The sequence below is a fragment of the Scophthalmus maximus genome, chromosome 22 (assembly GCF_022379125.1).
Source record: "Scophthalmus maximus strain ysfricsl-2021 chromosome 22, ASM2237912v1, whole genome shotgun sequence".
NCBI classification, from domain to species: Eukaryota; Metazoa; Chordata; class Actinopteri; order Pleuronectiformes; family Scophthalmidae; genus Scophthalmus; species Scophthalmus maximus.
Window position 1 is genome coordinate 11,008,409 of NC_061536.1, and position 16,601 is coordinate 11,025,009.

Sequence of the window (16,601 nt, forward strand, 5' to 3'; positions counted from 1 at the left end):
CGTTTGTCCTCGTCCTCTCCTCAGGTTGGTGGTTCGACGCCTGCGGCCCGTCCAACCTCAACGGCATGTACTTCACCCAAGGGCAGCACATAGGGAAGCTGAACGGTATCAAGTGGCACTACTTCAAGGGCCCCAGCTACTCGCTACGGGCCACCGCCATGATGATCCGCCCGCTGGACTTCTCCTAGTTCCTTTTGAACTTTTGAACTTTCCAAACGCTTCCCATTCTGTCCCCCGCGTCTCATCTCATTTTCGCCGGCCACGGGAGTCATCCGATAAATCTTTTTATTCTCAACCTGCACCCCCCCCACCCCAGAGCAGCTGCTGCTGTTGTTGCTGTGCTACTGTTGCCTCGCGACCTTTGCCCTCCTTGAACTGCCACGAGGAGGAGGAGGAGGAGGAGGAGGACAGAGCGAGGTGCGATTCGCCCCGAACTGATTTCTGCTCCAAACCAGATTCTCGCACTTGAGAGGTTGTCGTTTTTTGGTTTTTTTTACTCACACCCGGAATTCGTGCAGGTTTTGAGGTCAGAGTCGAAGCATGACATCAACCCACAGTTCCTCCACTTTCCCGGGGACCTGTGTTGTAACGATGCGGCGGACGGGACTCTCTTCTGATGAATGGAAAGCAGCTTTCGCAGAGCGGCAGTGACTCTTCAACTGCTCACGGACCAAAACGCTTTCAGGAGACGAAATGAGAGATACTGCTTCTTTTTTATAAAAGTGTTGCTCACAGCTCATAAATGCTGCGACTGTGTTACGTTGTCGTACTATTTTTTTCCGTTGTCGTTATTCTAACTGTATGCAGTATCCAAGAAGGTGAGATCAAATGTGTCTCTTGTACTGTACAGTTTATGCTGCAGTTTAAACACACACACACACACACTCAGTTCCAAGGTGACCTTGACATCCAAGTGATGAGTTGCAGTCGTTAACAGTTATGAGGCACATTTCACACTCGCACACGCATCACGAAGTGTGTGTGTGTGTGTGTGTGTGTGTGTGTGTGTGAGATTATTTTTGGAGCTCGAGATGTTAGGTTATTATTGGATTAGATTCTGCACTCATATCAATTTGTCTCTGTTGTTGGCTGAGAAACACCCGACACCTGCCAAGGTTTTCAGGCCGTGCGATCGACTTACACTCGCAAAGTAATGTGTATTTTCAAAATATACACAGAGATATATATATATATATATATATATATATATATACGGTATATATCCCGGAGCGTGAGGATGATGTAGCACGTCGCGACTCTCGTATAATCACAAAAAATGCTTATATTAAGCTGGTGTCTCACACACACACTTACACACACACATCCATCAGTTTCTTCATCTTCTAACCTCTGACCCCCGACGCAAAAGAGCAGATCATCACCGCTACATTACACAGAATCGTCCTCGAGCCAGTATCTGTTTCTCATCAATGCATCTTAAGGAAAAAAAAGAAGAAAAAAAGGAGCTGGAGTTGGACGTGAACCACGAAATTAATGATTCCACCAAGTGATCCGTGTGAACACGTTACAGCGTTTCCTAACCTCCAGCTTACAACAACACTCTCCGCCGTGGAGTATTTACTAAAAGGTGCATGTGGCAAGAAGACGGAGTGTATCTGGAACTCGTATAACTGCAATTGACATGTTTATTAGCGTACTATAATTTAACGTGTGAGTATGTAAATCAGCTTTCCTGAGGAAAGCTATTCTTTTTTTTTTCTTCTTCTTCTCCTCCTTCTCCTCCTTCTTCTTCTTCTTCTTCTGTTTTTACTCTGCCAGAAGTACAATGGTGTCGGGAAGTTGAGCATAAACCCCCGTAGGAGTTAAGACAATAACCCTGGAGAAATGTGCCTTTGATACAGTAAACTCTGCTTTTACCTCATTAAAATTCTAGATTTGCAGATTTATTTATCTTTTTTTTTTTGTAACATGTGGTCAGTGTCGTGTCGCTAGATTAAATAAAAAAGAAGGAGCATGTGATGCACTAACGTTTTCAATCTGGGCTCAGGCTGCACTTCTTCAGCCAAATTGATGTGACGATAGACGAGAGAGCTTCAAGTCGGGGGGCCTCCGGAGTTTGGCCCCTCGCCGCGTCTTTCTTTGAGGAGACGTCCTTGAGCGTAAAACGTCCAAATGTGTGTGTGTGTGTGTGTGTGTGTGTGTGTGTGTGTGTGTGTGTGTGTGTGTGTGTGTGTGTGTGTGTGTGTGTGTGTGTGTGTGTGTGTGTGTGTGTGTGTGTGTCTGTGTGTCTGTGTGTCTGTGTGTGTGTCGTGCAATGCAAAGTCATTGGCACAGATCAACGCGAGATAAATCACCCAGATAGAGCGCCGTGTTCTCTTCCGCCTCTTTTCAGCGACAGAACCAGATGGTGCAAAAAGATTTCGACCTCCCTCTCCGCCCGGTCGGCGGAGCGGCCATTGTCTGGGGCGGCGGGCCGCTTCGCATCGCTCTCGCTGGGTGGGAATGACAGATTGCCGGAGTGTCAAGCGGCGCTGTCGGGACCCGCGGCGTCTCCCCATAGTTGACATTCCTGGGCCCTAATCAGAGGTTAAACAAATGACTGCAGCACTGCGGACACGCTGCGCGTCCTTCAGCGCCTGCACTGACCCGACAGCCCTCGCTGGAATGTGTCCCATACAGAGATCGGAGGCAAGCGGGAGTGTGAAGTGGGCCTGCACAAGCTGGCAAACACCTATGAGGGTCTTAAAGCGTTGTCCCTTTGTTGGTGTCAGGGCAGGAGGTGCTGGGAGCCAGGTGGTGGAGGGGGGAGGGGGGGTGGGGGGGGGGAGTTTTGTCTGACATTTCGGCATGTCAAGCAAAGTGTCGTCTCACTTCACATCCGTCCACAGCCGCAAAAGTTCTGCTTAAAAAGTTGTTCCTTTCCTGTCGGCGGAGCGAGAGCCGAGGGGCCCGGTGAGCCGACGAGACTCCCATCGGGAGGCTGGGGGGTGGGGGGCCCCGAGACACACTTGTTGGACCCCGACCAAATCAGATACGAGGAGACTACAGTGCTTGAAGTATGTGAACAGTCGGGGCCCTTGAATCCCCCGAAGAGACCACCTGCTCGCATGGAAATGAACAGAATGATCGGGCAGACAAAGAGAAAGGAAGTGAAAGTAAAAATAGAGCATCTGCCCTCGGCCCCCCTGGCTCGTTCACTTGTGTCAGATTTAATCATACAGTTCCGAGCGGCAAACCATCGTTATTTGATATCTGGCATCACAGAGGTATGGTAAGGATCTGCGGTTGCAGAGTTTGAAACCAGAGCCGGCAGAGGAGACGAGGACGAAGGTGATGAGAGTCAAAAAAGCCTCAAAGAACCTGGACTGTATAGAAAAATGCGGAAGTGCATCAAGGTTTCATTCTCTGGAATGACCAGCAGAGGGCGACTCCGCCGCTTGCAAAAGAGTTTTCAGTTTCCATAGAAGAAGGAAATGACTCACTTGATTCATAACATCAGCGAAGATTTTCCTGAGGAGTTTATGGTTCAGTCTCTAGTTCAACGTCTTCTTCAATACAGTCGTATGTTCATAACTATGGTCCAAATTGTGGACGATAAAGCGCGGTATGCATTGGGGGCGTGGTAACAGGGTTATTGACAGCTGGTACCGTCCGACCCCAATTTTTACCGTACCGGATGCAAAAATAACAACAGGACGTATATTGAATGAAACGTATATTGACCTTCTTTTTCTGACTATAACTTCCGGTGGACATTGTTTTGTCCGCCTTAAAATAAATGACTCACCAAGAGCGGCGACTAAACAAATCTGGCACAAAAGTGGCGCGGAAAAAAGAAACTGCCGGAATGACCTCGTGCATTATTCAGATGCGATTAGTCGACCTGAAAACAATTTTTATCAAATGTTGACGTGAGTCTTTCTCTCGGGGTCACGTTTGAATTTCGTACCAAGAGAAATCACTGCAGCCGAGCGTTTCATTAAACCGAGACAATATCCGCGTATCATGGAAATGGACAACTCTTCAACAAGTGCCCTGCTCTATTATCTTTACTAATGTCATAAGGATGTGTGCCATTCGTCGTGGCGTCAACAGACATTCTGTCCAACTTCAGAGAGAGGAAAACCCCTCTCAAGATTATTTACCTCCTAATTATAAGGCGATCGCCGATCGTACAGACGCTTGAGCGGAACGTCCTGTGTCTTGGCCAAATAAACGGAGTCAGAATAGGAATGTAGACGTGGGCTTGAGGTGCAGGACTCCCTCATCCGGCAGACGTCACGAGGAGCGGGACATGATGGATGGTCTGCGGGAGTTGGACTGACGCTCCGTGTACACAGAGGGCGTGAAGCAGAGGAAGGCTGCAGGCCTCGGCACGAGAAGCGCAACAGGATAATAAAGTGGAAGGTCCGAGGATTACCCGCAGCTCCGAACTGCTTGGAAGACTTTCGGATTTGAAGCAAAAAGCCGACATCGATCACGTGGCGACGTCTTGCAGGGTTCAAGCAAGAGAGCGTCCGCTTGTGTGTGTGTGTGTGTGTGTGTGTGTGTGTGTGTGTGTGTGTGTGTGTGTGTGTGTGTGTGTGTGTGTGTGTGTGTGTGTGTGTGTGTGTGTGTGTGTGTGTGTGTGTGTGTGTGTGTGTGTGTGTGTGTGTGTGTGTGTGTGTGTGTGTGTGTGTGTGTGTGAAAAAAAAACACATTCTCTCATATCTGGAAAGTACAGAAGATCCAGCTCGCAAATCACCGCCATTCCTTTAAAACTCAACCTGTTCTAATTCCCAAAGAGAGAATGTTCATATTCATATTCATTGCATCTCCATAGAGGCAAAGACAATTCAACATTAACGGAATGCTCTGTATACCCCGAACGGGCAACGCTAACTATTATAAATATTGCAATAATGCCATGTCATTATGATGTCATCAAGACCACATGACGACAAATGATTGGTTGATATAAATGAGGTGTAGATGGTGTCTCTTATCATATAGGTTGCGGACACGATACGTAATTTGATGACTTCGTAGTGATGTACCATTTCGTCATGAATCATTTTTTGCCGTATGAAGGTACGGTCGTGTCTAAAGTCCTCAAATAAATGCATTAATTGGCATATTTTCTGACTTCTTAATGACGTCGCTTAACATAATTTTCTGATGGATACAAGCTTCATATTTTGCCTCTATTACTTGCGGAGACATCGTGGAAAGAAAATGTGTGTTTCTCTGACCTTTTTTTTTTTTGCCTGACCTTGAACTTGACCTTTGACCAATACGCTCCAAAAGCTTGATCGTCTGGAGAAACGAATATTCCCACTGGATTTCATGAATAAAATGTATATTTATGACGAAAAGTCATGTTCGCAGGTTGCAGCAAAAATCAGAATCACCCAATATACAAACACTTTTAAAACAAATACCTGCCAACTGATGACATCACCATGAGCCATAGATGTATCTCTACTTGTTCAACGCTATTGAGCAAATCTTGGTACGCTAATACGCTAAACTACAATGGTGAGCGCGGCGGATATTGTACCTTCTGAGCTATTGTCACTGTGAGGATGGGAGCACGTTAACGTGAGCATTTAGGTCAAAGCAGTGACAGACGTGAAACGTCTCGAACGCTGAACAGCGCCGCTCCAAGCATCCACCACTGTAAACACTCGCCACTTAGTAAGAGCTCCCGCTCCGTCTCCCGTCACATCCCCTTCCTCTTTCTGCCTCCATAGTCTTCGTCGAGTTAAACACACTGTCCAGGAAACCTTTCACGTAAATCCAAACCCACCGCCGACCTTTGACCCTCCTCCAGCCTCCGACCACTCCGTCTGGCTCCAGCTGTGCTCCCTGTCGTCCTGTCGGTTCCCTCTGCGGGGGGGGGCAGGCAGGTTCCCCTCTCCGGCCCTCGCTGACCTTTTTCCGCGTTGAGCTCGCTTTTGATTTACCGTCTTCCCCCCCGTCTTTATTCATCGGGGCCAAGCGGCCGGGCCGAAAAACAATAACACGCGGCCTCGTTCGAAAGGGGGAAGTATTAGTGGATTACATAGTGGTTTACTTCTCCTGGGCCAGAACAGATTTTTTTGTACGACCGGCTTCCGTGTCGAGGTCAGCGTCGGGGAAACTCAACAACCCTCTTGCAGCTTATGCGCACAGTTATGTCACCCGATTTGTCAACAGCCATATGTTTGAGTTACAGATGTTATTCTTAATTTGTCTGCAAGGGAAAAAACACATTAAATCAACAAAACTCTACAGGCGAGAAGTGAACGGAAAAGAGAGAGCTCCTCCGAAATCCAAGTTACACCTGTTTTCCATGCGGTCACTTCACAGTTCAGGCAAACAAACTGGCCGAACAAAGTTGCCGCCGCCGTTGCCAGATGATCGTCCCCGAACGTCTCCGGCGCGGAGCGATTTTGATCCGCTCGCTGCAACAACATCCCCGAGTGTATACAAGAAGATTTCCCCCGAAGCATAACAAGAAATCTGCATCACGCACAGAGGTCGGACAAACAGGCCCGAGAGGTCATCGCTCCTGCATTCCTGCACAATTAATGCACAATAATACGGACGCCCCCCCCCCCCGCGCCCCCAAAATGTCAGCACAAATTGTGAAAAGCAAACAATACAGCAGCAGCAGTGCAGATGTTGAGGAGGCACCAGGAGGCGCAGGTGTCCTCTCTCCGCTCCTCCGCCGACCACCTGGTTCTTTTGGCCCAAAGTCGCCGGGGGCCGGAAATGTACCGGCCCCTGATGTGTCACTTCATGGAAATTTACCGAGCGTATCTTTGTAAAGGCAAAGACATGGTTCCATTGCTGTTTGATAAAATGTGCATTTTTTAAAAAAACAAAACATTTTTTATTGTTGCCATCTCTTTTTCCTTTTTGATTATTATCTGGTATTTTGTGCTTATTTGCAAATTGAGAACAGGCTCAGTTGTACTGAGCAATTTCCTGCGCTCAGGTCATTTGTTGCCTCTTCACCATTAGAAGACTTTGCATGTTAACTGTACACCGGTGTTCCTGAAATAAAATATTAAACATGATGTTTGCTGCAGAGACCATAATTATATATATATATATATATATATATATATATATATATATATATATATATATATATATATTTTTTTTTTTAAACTGTAGACAGCTCCAACGCTGAACTCATAGCGCCCTCTTCTGGTAGACTGCCATTTGTGCATTTACTGTAAATAATGCAGGATTTCTTTGAAAGGCAAAATGCATTTTCTTTCTTTTGCCCGTAAATATTACAATTTACATAGAATGAAGACAAATTCAAATGTATCATTTATTTGTATTTTCTGAAACCGTATACAGTAACTGTGTCTTGAGTCCTGCAGATTTACAGAGCTTCTGCTGTTCCAGATCCCAGCAGATACACATTCAAATATGAGCTGGCCCCCGGAGGTAATATCCACTTAATGCATGAAAAATAAAAGGCAAATTCAGGGGATGGATTTGAGGGTTGTTGCAAAGAAAATAGAAGCTAGAGCTACTATCTTCTGAGAAAGAAAGAAAAAGCTCCTTGGCGTTTGTCTTTCTTCACTGACAAAGCTGCATTTTACACCTTACACCTGAACCTCTCGTTGCAAACTTATGTCGTGCAGCTTGTCTTGAATTCGCAGGAGATGAGCCGAGCGTAGTGGCGTCCCCTTACTGCGGCGCCTGATTCTCGCGCGGTGGGTTTGGCCTCCTGCCTCGCGAGCCAATGGACAGTCGGGGAGGAAATGAAATGAAAATGTCCGACCCCAGCGTCTCTGTCGACCTCCTCCAACTCCTCCATCGGCCCAGTTTGGTTTGTTCATCTGTTTAAACTCATTCCTCTACTGCCACTGACTCTGGGCCAGTCTGCGACAGTGTAAGAGTCAGACAGCTTTAATGATGAGCCGGAACAGAGAGAGAGAAAAAAAATACAGTGAAGTGTCTGCACGTGGCCTAAAGAGGGGAGAGAGCAAACGCAATCTTCCTCTTACAAATAAAAGGTCGAATTCATGAGCAATAAAACTCCCCCCGGCTTCGCTCGGGAAACACTCGGGGGTTTGTTGCAGCCGCAGCCTTATTTGGTCTCGTGGGACCAGTTGCTTCTGGTGGCCAGAGTTAGCAGGGGTCACATTAGTGTTGACGCGTAATCGGCATTATTGAATCCGCGGGATTTTAATCCAACGTGTAATATTCTTGATCCCCAAAACCTGACGCTGTAACGAGCCTGTTTGTCCTTGCGGCGGCGCACCAACCTTCCGCTCAGACCTCGGATGTGAAACCGTGTGTGTATCACCACACTGACTTGGTTTGGGTCGACGTCCTGTGCTGATGCTGCATGAGTCACTTCCGCTCCTCATGACAGACTGCCAACAGCTGCAGCCTCGTGTGTGTGTGTGTGTGTGTGTCTTTGTGTGTTTGTGTATGTGTGTGTGTGTGTGTGTGTGTCTGTGTGTGTGTGTGTGTGTGTTTGTGTTTGTGTTTGTGCATGTGTCTGTGTGTGTGTGTGTGTGCGTGTGTGTGTGTGTGTGTGTGTGTGTGTGTGTGTTTGTGTGTGAGCCAAGTCCTATTTTTAAACAGTACTCCTCGTCTCTGCGAACATGGATGTTAAAAAAAATCAAAAGACATTCGGTATGTTCACATAAAACACACGGCTCATAAAAGCAGCAGTAAACACCTCTGTCCGAGCTGCACGGCGTAATGTTCATTTCCATTGAGCTAATGGCGTCACGCTGCTCCGAAATCAAAATGGCAAATCTGCACCCGTATTTTAAAGGGAATGACGGATGGCACTCATTGGATTGGATTATTGCATGTTCCACCCCAAACACACCTAATGATTAACTGTAGACTAAGTACAATCATTTTGAACGCTCGGCCCGGCGCTGTTGACCTTGCAAAAGTAAATGCGCTTGCTCTATGTTTCATTGCACCGTGCACTTAGATTGTTGAAATAAAGCCCATAATGTCAGCAAACTGTCTCCATGACATCATCATTGAACATTTTGCTAACATTTAAAAACAGCAAACTGTCACCAAGTAAGTCAAAAGTCACATTGCTCGAGCTTCCAACTTGCCATTTGTAACAAATTGGCAAGTTAGTCTCACTTAAAGTAAAGGTTCAGAATATCTCCCCTCACCACTGGGGGTGGCATTGCCAAGCTAGATATGTGAGCACAAGCTCATTCCATGATCCTGAGGTACAAGGTCTTCTTAAACTCTCAATAAACCTGTCCTGAGCAGAGTTGCGCGGTTTGTCTTCGACGGTGTCCGCACGTATCTGCGCTCTTGCTCTTCCAGATCTGCAGGCCAGTTCACCTCCAGTTACAAGCGCCCGCAATCTGTGCTGAAACACGAGTCAGGGAAAGACGATCAGGTCGGTGGCCTGGGATGACCGGAATACTTTCCATCGTCGCGTTTTGGCCGGTGCGAGCTCCCCGCGTTTGAGAGCCGTTGCTGCAAGCGTGAGGGGTGAGAAGCAGCGGAGGGAGAGAAAACTCGGAATAAAGAGACTGAAGCGGAGTGGAGATGGATCATCTGTAGCGTATTCCTGACAGCTCACTAAGTTGACGACTCGACACAGATTAGTATGTCCGACTCCCAGAGGAAACCGTCCGACAACAAGAACATCAAGAAGCTCCGCGCCGTAAGCATGGTGTGCGGCCTGGCGAGCCGCTGGCAGCAGTGGGTGGCGGAGAATGAGGAGAAGCAGGCCAGTGAACCCAGTGGCTGGGCTCCGTCCTCACCGGGGGGACCGGCCGAGGAACCCAGAAGGAAATGGGTCCCCAAGAAGCCTCCTGCTGCTCAAGTCCGGCCGACAGAGGTGTCTCAAATGAGTGCAACTACTCCTGGAGAGTCTGCAAAGACATCAGCTCCTCACGAGAAGGCCGAGGCGGTCGTGACCCCAACTGAGCCGCCTGTTGCCTCTCCTATCCAGACCAAGCAGGCGGGGGAGGCGGTGACCGGCGGCGCGGGCGACGGGCTCCTGACCGTGACGGTCACGAGGGAGGCCCCGCCGCCGGGCGAGGAGATGGACCGGCTGCTGACGAAGAAGAGCTCACCCACGCGCCGCAGGAAGTGCTCCAACATGGTGTCGTCGCTGACCAAATGCTGGCGGCTAGTGGAGAGCGAGCAGAAGCTCGGCAAAGGAGGAGAAAGGCCGGCAAAGTCGCGGGCCGGTGGCTCAGATCAAGAGGAGAGTGGACGTCCCGAAGCATGGCAGGAGGGAGCGGACTCACGTGACGCTCGGAGCCTTTTGAAAGACGGCGAGCAAAACGACTGCGCCGAGGACTCGGAGTCATCGGTGAAGATTAAAAGACCCGCAGTCCCGGCGTGAGTATCATATTTTTTTCTGAATCAAATGAGCTGTGAGATGCCTGGGAAATTCCTAAAAGGTCAGAGGAAAGCGTCTTGGCGCTCTTACTTCCTTCACTTTATGTCCTTGACTTTCCTTGAGACCAATGCTGGTCATGGAGAGAAGTGCAGCTTGATTTGACGGGACGGACAGAAGTTGTGACGAATTTATTTCGCTGAATAAACCCATTTATCCACAAGACCTTCCAGGAATTCCATTACAGTATATATAAAAACTAATCCAGTGAAGATTTCAAAGCATAGCATATTGGACAAGGGCCATTGATATATGGTCTCAAAATGCTTTCTGATTATAAATACCAGTCATGATGGTTCATATATAAACATGGTCAGTGTTTAGAAATGGTGCCATTTCCTTATTGGGACATTGAATATTTCCCACCTGCTACCTATTATGCCTTGTGCAGTTAAAAACACAACTCATCATATCAGCGGTTTAACTTCATATTGTTGCACGTTGCACCTGCTGCACCTTCCCTTGCTCCTCGTAGGTTCAAAACAGATATTGAGCGTGCGGAACATTTGTCTTCATCTGTTATGTAATCCGACTTCCCTGCCCAGGTACAAAAGGGAATCGGAAGATGCCAACAAGATCAACGCTCTCTCCAAGAAGTACAGCGCCGTGGGAAGCATGAAGAGCCGCTGGCAGAACTGGGCCTCGGAGCACGCCGTCAGCCAGAGGCTGAACCCCTTCAGTGAATACTTTGACTACGATTACTCCATGTCCCTCCGCCTCCAGAAGGGCGAGGAGGGCTACGGACGCCCCAGGGACGGCACTAAGACGGCGGAGAGAGCCAAACGCGCCGAGCAACACATCCACCGGGAGATCGCCGACATGTGTTACGTGATCAGGACTATGGCCGATCCGGACGCGGACGGCAGGACCCGCATCACGTTCGGAGAGCTGTTCGACAGATACGTCCGGATCTCTGACAAGGTGGTGGGGATTCTCATGAGAGCCAGGAAACACGGGAAGGTGGCGTTCGAAGGGGAGATGCTGTGGCAGGGCCAGGACGACGGGGTGGTCATAACTCTGCTGGTGTGATATTAGCACCTGGGTCAGAGTTGTACTGGAAATCCTCTGGTGCGGCCAGTCGCTAGCACAGGGGATGAGCGCAACGGAGGGAGTGAAATAGCCTCAGTCATCATCAGACAGGGCTACGAGGAGGATTAAGAAATACAATTGTTTTGAGAAATCTGCAAAGACTTTGGTGAGATAAAGTCCTCTCTTGTGTTCTCCATGGCCTGACGATTTTCTTACACGTCTCTTTTGCACTTTCTTCACGGCTCATGTTAATGAGATCCTTAAGCACGTGTTAATACGCCAAACAGCCGGCAGCTCTGCGGCACAGCGTAGCGTACAGCGATTCAAACGCGCATTGGGTTTCATCGCCCGGATTCCTGCGGCTCAGCATTCATCACACCGTGCCGAGCATAATGCAGGGGGAACAGAGCGGACCGCGGCACTTTTACATCTCATGGCCTCTGTTAGACTGAGGCTGTTATAATTAATGTAAAGAGTGACTATGGCTCTCTTGGGGAAGAAGAGGAAACTTTCCTTTCCACAGTCTGTTATTGAATTTAACTAATAAAACCCACTAAAACTGTTCACAACCATCTTGGATCCAACCAGGATCACACACAACATCAAATTTCTACTATTATTTCTCTAAAAAAAGCTCAAATTGTCTGCACAGCTTTAAGGAATAGTTGAATATTTTTGGGATATACAGCTCTTTTTGTTCAATGAGGGGATTGATACCACACGTACCTGTCCATTAAATATGAGGCTGGAGTCATGATGATGAGTAGCTTCGCCTTGCGTAAAGACTGGAAGCTCGAGGAAACGGCAAGCCTGTTAACAAGTTGTGGTTTTATGTTGAGTTATTTGTAACTGTTGAATGTCAGAATCTATCCAGGAGATATAGAATGTGACTGATGACTTTTTTCCTCAGCTTGGGACAGAGCCCAGTTTCCAGTTTTTTAAATGATAAGCTAAGCGAACTATGTCAAAATAACAAAAGAGCATATTTCCAAAAAGTACTGAGCTATTCCTTCAACTTAGACTCCGGCGTTGAGCTCCTGTCGCTGCATTCTTGCCAAAGAGACTACCAAAAAAAAATCTTTAAAAAAAAGATTTGATCCTCACAATTATTCTGATCAATATGTCAATTTGACATAGAGTAATTGTCTGATAATAGATTATGGAACCGCCAGGGGGTTGGGACCCGAGGTCACAGAGCTCACCGCCTGCAGTTTTCCTCCACTCTTAAAATAAGTCATCGCATTCATTAATTATGTAGATGCCATTTTCATGGAGTTCCACATTCTTGTGTTGGACAAGTGCTTGACTAAATAATATCGTTATTTGCAGAGATGAGTTTTACTGCCTTCCTTGTCTTTGGATTGCACAGCCTACAATTACATGCGTTTGTCAAAATTGACAGTTATTCACAAAAAAGGGTTTTTGTTTCAGGTTCTTTTCAATTCTATTCTTTGTTTTGTCTCCTTCCCCCCCAATACCAATCTATTGTGTGTCTATTCGCCGGCTGGAACTCATGATTCATGCCATTTCCTTCTTCATCCATTATGACAGACAGACAGGAAGACGAAGAAGACCATGCAGGCCACGTGCACTCACACTGTATCTACTGTTTTTCAACCTACACGGAGAGATTACAGAGAAAAACCCCTCGGGCAGGTGGACCAGACCTTGAAACAAGAGAAGACACCAAGAAGAAGACAGAGAAACAACACCGGCATGCTTACCGACAGCCACTCCTGCGTGAGCTGACGCATGTTACCGTGCGAGAAATGCGGCGGGAAAAAAAGTCCAGACTTCCTCATACTGCCGCGTGAACTATCTAGGATATCTAATGACACACAAGTGACACACAAGTGACTGGGGTAGATGGGCCAATAAGAATGTGGGATCCAGTACATCACTCGGTTTTGTTGGTCTGATTCCTACACTTGCAATACATGCACCAGCTGTCTTTCAACGGAGATGCTCCAACTTTCTCCCTTGAACTCATTTTATTGACAACACGGACGACGGATGTTTGTACCTACGCCCAATCCCATTATACGAAGACAATAATGTCCCGCAATGAGCGAGCTTTACAGACGCCGGGAAACAACACTCAACACACTGGATGATTAATAACGCGCTGCATACGCCACTGTAAGACATTTAGGTGTGTCGCGTTGGAATTGTTCTATTTTAACTGGCGCGACAGAGATGATTTACAAGTCTTTGTTGAAGCTGGCAGTTCAAAGATCCACATAATTACGGTACAGTCACTGTAAAAAATAAACCAGTGTCACGGAATACTACAGTGTGGCAAACAGGAAGAATAGACAATACCTCAAACTCTCTTCATACTTATACTGCATAGGCAATTATGGGGTTCGTTGGCTTTAAACCATACAAAACCCAACAAAGAGAAGCATCAATTATTGGTTTCATATGGGTTAATGTGTTGGCGCGGTGATATTGCTTGCGGTACTTTTTTTCCCCGCCATGCAGGTTGCCAGGCAAATTCAATGGGCCTGTTTATTAGACACATAACAAGCTATGGTCCGAGAACGCGACGACATCGGTTGTACGGTGGATTCGTTTTGGTACGTTTCCTCAGACCGTGGCCCTATATTTGAATGTGGCAGGAAAAGTGAGGTACCTACGTCGACGAAACCTGAACCCGACTGAAGTTAAATGCAACATTTATATGCTTTCGGAGTGTAATATCAAAAAATGATACATGTGTTGATTGGCGGCCATCTTTAGAATTCCAGGAGACGTGACACTACGCAGGCGGAAGCGGTGAACCAATGAACGACCTCATTCTTGCCGTGTCGTCGGCCTCAGACGTCCTTTCTTATCTCCAGACTTTATGCTAACATAAGCCAAGCTAAGCTAACTGGCAGTTGGTTGTATAGCTTCGTCTTCAGGCTACTTTACAGACGCGAGAGAGGAATTAACATCCTCATTTAACTCTGTTGAGCCCTTCCGTCATGTGTTTAGTCTTTTTTCTAAAAGTAGCCCGGACACCAGAAGATTATCCAAATCACATGATGGCGCTTTTTTCGTTAGCTTCGTTACTGCGACTCGCGGGAAGAAGAAGCTGCTCGATGACCAAATCTAACATGGTCTTCAACTTTTCTATTTCCTCGGGTAATTATTATTCACAGTGTGTGTGTGTGTGTGTGTTTTCACTGCAATTGTGTGGTTTTTAGTTCATTTCTTAAGCTATATCTAAAGCACTTACAGGTACATACAAGAATGTGAGCGTTACTATGGTGGATTTCCATTTGGGCAAGTAAATGCACCACACGCACTCACGCACACACGCGCGCGTGTCGCGCGCGCACACACAAAGGGCAGAAGAGCACGTAGAGCTCGCGCTTCTCTTCCGTCACAGTAAAGACTACACTTCCCAGAATCCTCTGCGGCGGCGGCAGCGGCAGCTGTGAGCTCCATCTCCGTCGTGCCCGCAGCAAAGTGATGATGAACACGCCGACCGAGCCGAGGCACAATGAGAGACTGCTCCCCCCCCCCGCCCAGTGATGCCCGACCCTGTGCAGGAGCACAATGGCTGTTGAAGGTAAGACGACGCTTTTCTTTTTCTTTCTTTCTTTCTTTCTTTCTTTCTTTCTGTACCAGCCCCGGTGCTGTCCACGGTCCACGGTGTCCATTTCCGCTTTTGTGTTTTTTTTTGGTTTTTTTTTTGATTTGGGGGGAAAAGGTACATGATAGTAGTTGGAGGTACCCATGATGACTGGAGGTGTGTGAGTGTGTGTGTGTGTGTGTGTGTGTGTGTGGTGTTGCGTCTGGACAGGGTCAATGACTGGGTGGTGATGTATGTGACTGTCCCTGCTCATCCCCTCTGTTATTACCCCTTTAGAATAAAAACGAGAAGCCGCTGCTGCGGGTCACTGCGCTGCTGTATGATCACACACACACACACACACACACACACACACACACACACACATATTCACACACACACACACACACACACACACACATATACACACACACACACACACACACACACACAGACTTACACAGACTTACACACACACACACACACACAGATGCCGTCACACACACACAAACACACACACACACAGAGATGCCGTCACACACACACAAACACACACACACACACGCCTTAGCAACGCGCAGCCTCTGTGTGTATTTACATTGTTTCTGCGTGAGCTGGTTAACGCGTCTGCGACCGGGGGACTGTGTGTTCTCTGGAGGAGACGAGATTCCCAGACTTGTCAGAGGGGAGGGGGACACTTTTATTCCTGAGAAAGTATTATTATTGTCTTTTGGATTACATGCAGCAGAGCGCCCCTTGTGCGCTCGTCCTTTTTTATTCCTTGTCCGGCCGAGGCTGCAGCTCCTGGTGTGTGACATGTGGAGCAGCGTCTCTCCGCGTGATTGACAAGAAAAGCAGTTACTTTTTTTAAAATTGTAAAACCCCGGGGACATCAAGAGGTGAGAGAGATACGTGACAAGAAAGGGACAAACAGTCGGGGCAGGGGGACTCACTCGGGATGCTGGGCCAGTCTCCTCACCTGGTCGGGGGCATCCTGTGGATCCAGAATCCCATGAGAGGTATGTTGTTGTGTCTCCATATAGTGCGTGTTTCCTGGTGTGGTTGGTATGAGACCGTGGCACTCCCGCATTCCTCGTTTTAGAATCAGGTTATTCATCTTTGACCGCCATCACGGCTCGTTTTCCATGCACACAATTGTCCACATGTTCTGCTGTTTGACCCCCCGACACCTGTCCCTCTCTCTCGTTCCTCCTCTTGAGATGTTGTGGGGATTTTTGGGGAGTTTTGCCAGTTTTGCCAGTCGAACGTTTACACCATCAGATTAAATGGCAAAACCGATCTGATCTGATCTGCATGCAGATCCTTATTTGTTGTTCTGCTGCATGCTTCTCATATTTCCCCCCCGCGTCAAGGATCCAGAACAAACACACGCGAACCTGCAGACTTGAGTTTTGCAAACTTCCCTTTCCTTCCCTGCAACATTTGGACTGTAATCTGTAATCGTGGCAGCCATTTTGCCTCATCTGGTTAAAATAATTAGAACTATTTAACACGTGGACCACCTGAACGCCTCCTCAATCCCCTTAGTCTACAAATATCCAGAAATTGCAAGTTGCACCTTTCTCGCTCTGATGCTGTGGATTCTTCTTAATGGTGCTGACAGCCTGAGCCGACCCACAGGTGTATATAAGATATTGCCAC

The 16,601-nt window shown here is 47.6% G+C and overlaps 3 protein-coding genes across 6 annotated transcripts in view; all 3 read left to right on the forward strand.

Annotated features, from left to right (window-relative positions):
- The window catches only part of angpt1 (angiopoietin 1), a 72,268-nt gene extending 70,271 nt beyond the window's left edge, over positions 1-1,997 (forward strand). For all 4 annotated transcript variants that reach the window (XM_035620821.2, XM_035620822.2, XM_035620824.2 and 1 more), the window contains one exon: positions 25-1,997. In XM_035620821.2, coding sequence (XP_035476714.2) covers positions 25-188 — 164 coding nt within the window. In that variant the 3' untranslated portion in view covers positions 189-1,997. The remainder of the gene's footprint in view (positions 1-24) is intronic.
- Positions 1,998-9,240: 7,243 nt separating this feature from the next.
- Positions 9,241-11,575, forward strand: abrab (actin binding Rho activating protein b). The gene is made up of 2 exons (XM_047330415.1): positions 9,241-10,290; positions 10,894-11,575. Exons 1-2 carry the CDS (start codon positions 9,548-9,550, stop codon positions 11,375-11,377), a joined length of 1,227 nt encoding a protein of 408 aa, XP_047186371.1. The 5' UTR covers positions 9,241-9,547; the 3' UTR covers positions 11,378-11,575.
- Positions 11,576-15,550: 3,975 nt separating this feature from the next.
- The window catches only part of samd12 (sterile alpha motif domain containing 12), a 79,957-nt gene continuing 78,906 nt past the window's right edge, over positions 15,551-16,601 (forward strand). Inside the window, exon 1 of the mRNA XM_035620124.2 lies at positions 15,551-15,958. Within this exon, the coding sequence (XP_035476017.1) occupies positions 15,898-15,958 (61 nt within the window). The 5' untranslated portion in view covers positions 15,551-15,897. The remainder of the gene's footprint in view (positions 15,959-16,601) is intronic.